Source organism: Crocuta crocuta, unplaced genomic scaffold (assembly GCF_008692635.1).
Source record: "Crocuta crocuta isolate KB4526 unplaced genomic scaffold, BGI_CrCroc_1.0 scaffold737, whole genome shotgun sequence".
Taxonomy (NCBI): domain Eukaryota; kingdom Metazoa; phylum Chordata; class Mammalia; order Carnivora; family Hyaenidae; genus Crocuta; species Crocuta crocuta.
Window position 1 is genome coordinate 1,889,853 of NW_027527804.1, and position 6,023 is coordinate 1,895,875.

General features: G+C 36.3%; 1 protein-coding gene across 1 annotated transcript in view; it reads right to left on the reverse strand.

The window, feature by feature from the left end:
• COL4A5 (collagen type IV alpha 5 chain) overlaps nucleotides 1-6,023 on the reverse strand; it is a 227,462-nt gene that overhangs the window by 87,738 nt on the left and 133,701 nt on the right. The window contains exons 17-18 of the mRNA XM_077773807.1: nucleotides 4,790-4,843; nucleotides 2,719-2,760 (exon numbers count right to left, since the gene is read on the reverse strand). Of these exons, the coding sequence (XP_077629933.1) occupies nucleotides 2,719-2,760; nucleotides 4,790-4,843 (96 nt within the window). The remainder of the gene's footprint in view (nucleotides 1-2,718; nucleotides 2,761-4,789; nucleotides 4,844-6,023) is intronic.

Sequence of the window (6,023 nt, forward strand, 5' to 3'; positions counted from 1 at the left end):
ATTAAGACTACTACACAGATTATGATTCACATTCCTTACCACTCCTTTCCTTCAACTCATTAGGAACTGCTTAATATCAGTAATAATATTGCCATCCTCCTGAACCCCAGGCTTATAGAGCTAAAATTATTTTTTATGTCTCTAATCACATTCAATTCATTCCAATTACCTAAGCTTGATAACTATTTACTGAAAATGTTCCTCTAATTTGCCCCCATCTTTCCTGTTGCCACAGCTACTATCCCCATCTCATACTTGGACGAACAGAAGCAACTCTGAGCTTCTCCCCTTAAATCCAAATCTATTACTAACAGATACTTTCTCAAAAAACAGATTTTCTGTGTTAGCTATTGTTTTTAAGGCCTCAAATTCACTACTTCTTACTATGTCTGAGGCCACTTTTCACCCTGGACTCTGTCAAGTCTCTTCTCACTTTCAGTACCTCTCTCACCTATCACATCTTCTGTTATTTCTAGCAGTGAAGTTTTAGGGAGGATTGTCTCATTATAACCACTTCATGTATCTTACACATTCTTGTATTTCCCTCTAAATATGCCATTTCTTTTTTTTTTAATGTTTATTTTTGAGAGAGAGAGAGTAACAGAGTGCAAGCAGGGGAACGGCAAAGAGAGAGGGGGAGACACAGAATCTGAAGCATGCTCCAGGCTCTGAGCTGTCCACACAGAGCCCATTGTGGGGCTCGAATTCATGAACCATGAGATCATGACCCAAGCTGAAGTCGGATGCTTAACTGAACTACCCATGTGCCCCAATATTGTATTTTTAAAATAGCACCATGTATATTTATTTCAGTGCTGCTACCATTCAACAAAGTATCCTTGGACTCCTGTTTCTTTTAATGTTTATTTATTTGAGAGAGAGAGAGAGAGACATGGAATACAAGTGGGAGAGGGGCAGAGATAGAGGAAATCTGAAGCAGGCTTCAGGCTCCGAGTTGTCAGCACAGAGCTCGACACGGGGCTCATACTCACGAACTACGAGATCATGACCTGAGCTGAAGTTGGACACTGAACCAATTGAGCCACCCAGGTGCTCTGAATATGCCATTTCGACATCTGTAATGCCTTCTCCCAATTTTTCCATTTATTGACCCACATTTCTTTCTTCCTCTAAAACAAAACAAAACAAAACAAAACAAACTCCTCTCTTTCAGGAGGGCTTATTGGTTAGAATCAACTAACTGATCAATACTTTTCCCTTGGTCTTCTCAGAATCTCAGTGTTGAAAGAATTTCATATTAAGTAATCTAAGTATAAATTAATCTCATAGAGCTGTAATGACAAATAAGCTTTAGATTAGGAGACTGTTGGACTGAGGTACAAATCAACATTCACTGGCAAAGTGTGGTATTTCATCCTGGCTGTACTGGATAGAAGAAATATTCAGACAAAGGGAGTCAGAAAGTTGCAGGACTTAGAATGGAGATAGTAGTTCTAAAAGTAAAGTGAGCTGGTGGATAGGGATGCACTCCCCAAATTTCCATTTCTTCTGATTTTTATCAAAATTCTATTATTGCATTTCATAGAGAAATTATTTCTTAGAGAACAAAAGTTCTGATTTTAAAATGAAAGTGAATAAAAATTGTCTAAGATCAGGGTGCCTGAGTGGTTCAGGTGGTTAAGCATCTGATTCTTGATTTCAGCTCAGGTCATGATCTCGCAGTTCATGCGATTTAGCCCTGCATCAGGCTCCATGCTGACAGAACAGATCCCCATGTCAGGCTTTGCATTGACAGCATGGAGCCTGCTTGGGATTCTCTCCCTCTCTCCCTCCCACTCTGCCCCTCCCCCGCTGACACTCACTCTCTACTGCCTTCCTCTTCCTCTCAAAATAAATAAACTTTAAAAAAATTGTCTAAGGTCTTTTTTATGTATATTCTCATTAGATTTGTGAAGTACTAAGTATCAATATCTGAGACTGACCATGGATATTATAGGCTTTATGGCACTTGCACCTTTGCAGATTCAATGCAGTATAAAAACAAGAGTCTTGACTTCCGGTGGCAGGTGGCGGTGTAATCGCAAGATGACTCACATTGGATTATTTATTCTCCTGAGACAGACCCGAGTGCCAGCTAAGNTCAACCAAAGGAAAGCCAATATGTCAAACTTCAGCAATGATATTTTATTCTTAATAAGACTGGAAACATATTTGACTTAAATTTCATGGTGAATATAAACATTACAGAAAATCCTTAAACCCCCTATGTATTTTTTCATCCAGCAGTTACCTACATTTGATTAAGAGTCCCTAGAAGGCACATACTCAGGGAAGAAAGAGGTATGAATTAGAAAATTGTATAATTGAGAAAACCTATTAAGACCAAATCCATCTTTCCAGAGCTCTGTAAGGGAAAGGGTCAATCCCTTGCTCCCCAAATTTCTTTTATTGAAACTTTGTAAGCCATGTTTGCACCACCTGCTGGTTACTTGAGAAATACTTTGGGAATCATGAGGCAAAACAACCCAATGCTATAATTTTTGATCTTTACTATGGAGAAGTAATATACAGGGAGATCAATACAAAGACTTCAAGGTCAACATCACTGAAGGTTTTAGATATAGACCTTTAAGCCAGTAAAAGTTGATAATGATTTAGAATTTTGTGTTCTATAAGGAAAAGGTAAAAAGTACATTAAGGCACAAAAATGAAAATGCATTAATAAGTCTGATAAATGAAGACTTAAAAGAAACTTACAAGTCCAGGAGGTCCAGTTGGGCCAATGTCACCTTTTTGGCCCTGTTCATAAAAGTTTAAAGTAGGTTAGTAAAAATTACCTGAAAACATCAATTTCCTTAAAAACGTAACAGAAAACTAAGTTTCATAAAGACCTAGGAATCCATAATAAAATATTTCTAAGAGAAATACTACTTGAGGTAATGAGACAATACTGAAATAAGCCTAGGAAGACCAGTGATGTTGTCTCAGATTTACTAGCTATACAATTTTCACCAAATCAATTAACTTAACTGCCTTATACATAGACCAGACTTCTAAGGTATTTCTAGATGTAACATCCTTTGATTTTAAGATTACTATTTTCTAGCAAACTATAAATACTCTAGAAACAAGATACTGAATAAGAGAATTGGTACCACTGGAATCAGTTAAAAGCATTATATTTTTACATTTAGCCTTGTTTCTTTTCATAAAAATTGTTGAGGGCATAAATTAGGTGTCATTTCCACTAGTCACAGATATTTTAGAGCTGACTGATTTAGCTATCATCAGGAACAGCTAATAAATTATAACTGTTTTTGTGAGTTTGCTCTTAGAAACAAATGAAAGACAAATTCAGAGGCAAAACGGTTACTTTTCACTAGTAGCTACAACAGCATGAAAAACACAGTATGCAACTGCTATTCTACTGGCCAAAACCCAAGGATAGATGTCTCTCTTACATTTCTATTCTTGTTTTAGACTTGTTCATAGGAACTTTTCCTCTATCTAAAAGCTGCTTTTAGTTTAGAGTTACTCTGTCCTATCATTTTAATTACTACGTGAAAAAGAAATCTTGTTCTCTGAGTATTTATTATCTTCCTTTATTCTAGCTGTGGTTCTCAGTCCAAGATTCAAGTTGGATCTAGTTTAGAGATAAACCACCATAAAATTATGCACCCTCTGTGTACATTCAAATTTGTAACACTTTTTATTCCTTGTCTGCAAAACAAACCTTTTCAGTACTGGTTTTCATATAAAGCTCTAGAGAGACTAGAAAACTGGATATTTTGTGATCTGCTATAAACAAGGGAAATGTGTGCTTCATATGTTCTTTCAAAGTCACTTTTTTTCCCCAAAGCCACTTTTAAAATAGATAACTAAATAAATGACTTCAGTCAGGCTGTATAACCAAATGAAACAAAGAATTAGCCACAGACTTTCAGACAATAATTGCACAGAGAATGGAAATGTTTAGTGGAGACATTCTAAATTCACAGCTACAAGCCTTTTTAGTATGAGGACCTCACTAAAAAAGTGCTGCATCCACTTTCTAGAGAACAAAAGTTTTGCCGATACAATCTCAAATTAAAGGCACCAACTTTTCACAATGTGAATGCTAAAGTTGAACAATTCTTCATGTGTTTCCATCACATGAACCGTGATTTACGACAATGAACAAAAATTTAGAGGAAATGGTACAAAAGAAAAAAGACCAATACCAAAAGATGAATAAAGAAGGTATGTTTTGAATACAAAATCTAGTTATTTAGGACTTTTTCATTTATAACTCAACCTTGGCTTATATATATACAATGGAGTATTACTTGGAAATCAAAAAGAATGAAATCTTGCCATTTGCTACAACATGGATGAAACTAGAGGGTATTATGCTAAGCAAAATTAGCCAGTAAGAGCAGGACAAATATCATATGACTTCATACACAGGAGGAATTTAAGATAGAAAACATATGAGCATAAGGTCATAAGGGAAGGGAAGCAAAAATAATATAAAAACAAGGAAGGGGACAAAACATCAGTGACTCTTAAATACAGAGAACAATTTGAGGGTTGCTGGAGGAGTTGTGGGTGGGGAGATGGGGTAAATGGGCAAGGAGCATTAGGGAGGACACTTGCTGGGATGAGCATTGCGTGTTACACACAGGAGATTTCTACTTCTGAAATCATTATAGCACTATATGCTAACTAGCTTGGATGTAAATTAAAATATAAATTTAAAATAAATAAATATACAACCACAATCTTGGCAGAGAACAGGAATATGTTAAGTAGAATAAAACAAGTCACTTCAAAGTATTAAAATTCTTACCTTTTCTCCATCCCTTCCTGGTTCACCACGGGAACCAGGATCACCAGGCAAACCCTTTAAAACAGAGGACAGAGTGGTATCAGCAAAAATGGTGGAGTAAGGATGTCCAAACATCCTCTCCTCCATAAAGTCAACAAAGAACAATGGCAAAAATGGTCAGTGTCAACTTTTTAGAAGCCTAGAAATTAGCCAAAGGCTGCAGCAATCCAGGAAGATTTCTTGGGGAAAACAAAATGACTGAATCTTGGTAAGAAAACAGAGCTTTATGGTATTTGCACNTATTCCCATCACCCTTCCTCATCTCCACACAGCCTTGAAAACCAACAGCTCATAATCAAGGTGAATACCATCACCCTAGCAGCAAATGGAAGGTAGAGAACTGGTTGGAGCTTCTTCACGGACCCACTGCCAATAAACTGTCATTATTTGACCTGTCTGGTGACTACTATCTTTATTTGACCTGAGTTGAGTTCTCCCAGTGAAAACAGAGGACATCTTTTCCCTGAAGATATCTGTGAAAATCTATCAATGGCAATTACTGACCATCATGCCTGCCTAAAACATGAAACAAAGACCAATTGTTCCCAAAGGCCAGGAACTAAGACCCCGAATTTACCTTCCGTTAAACCATTTTATGTTAAAGTAATTTGTGAATCTAGAGTTTATAAATTGAGGACTGCCTGTTTAGCAGAATCATCTGCACACTGATTTATCTAATTTTATTACTTCCAACTTCCAGTCTTGTTAAGAATTATCCCTTTCCTTCACAATGGTCTCCAAAATATTATCAAACTTTCTGTCCTTGAAAACCTCTTTTAACATCTACTGTGGATACTCTTGATACTGAGGCTGCTTGAAATAATGTTTCTGGGCTTACACGTTTTCATTTTCCTCTTTAATTTATAGTAATTAAAATACTGTGTCAAAACTTTTATTGAAAAAAATCTGTTCACACAAAATATTGTATGTGAATGTTGTAAGCAGCTTTATTCATAATGGCCAAAACCAGACAGAAACAACCAAAATATCCTCCAGTGGGTATATGAACAACCAAGCCCTTATACGTCCCTATATTCAAGTACTATTCAGCAATAAAAGGAATGAACTGTTGATATGCAGTATCATGTATAATGCTATGTGAAATAAACCTGATTCAAAAAGCTATATACAGTATAATTTCATTTCAACGACATTCTGGAATAGGGAATATCATAGGGATGGAGAACATATCACT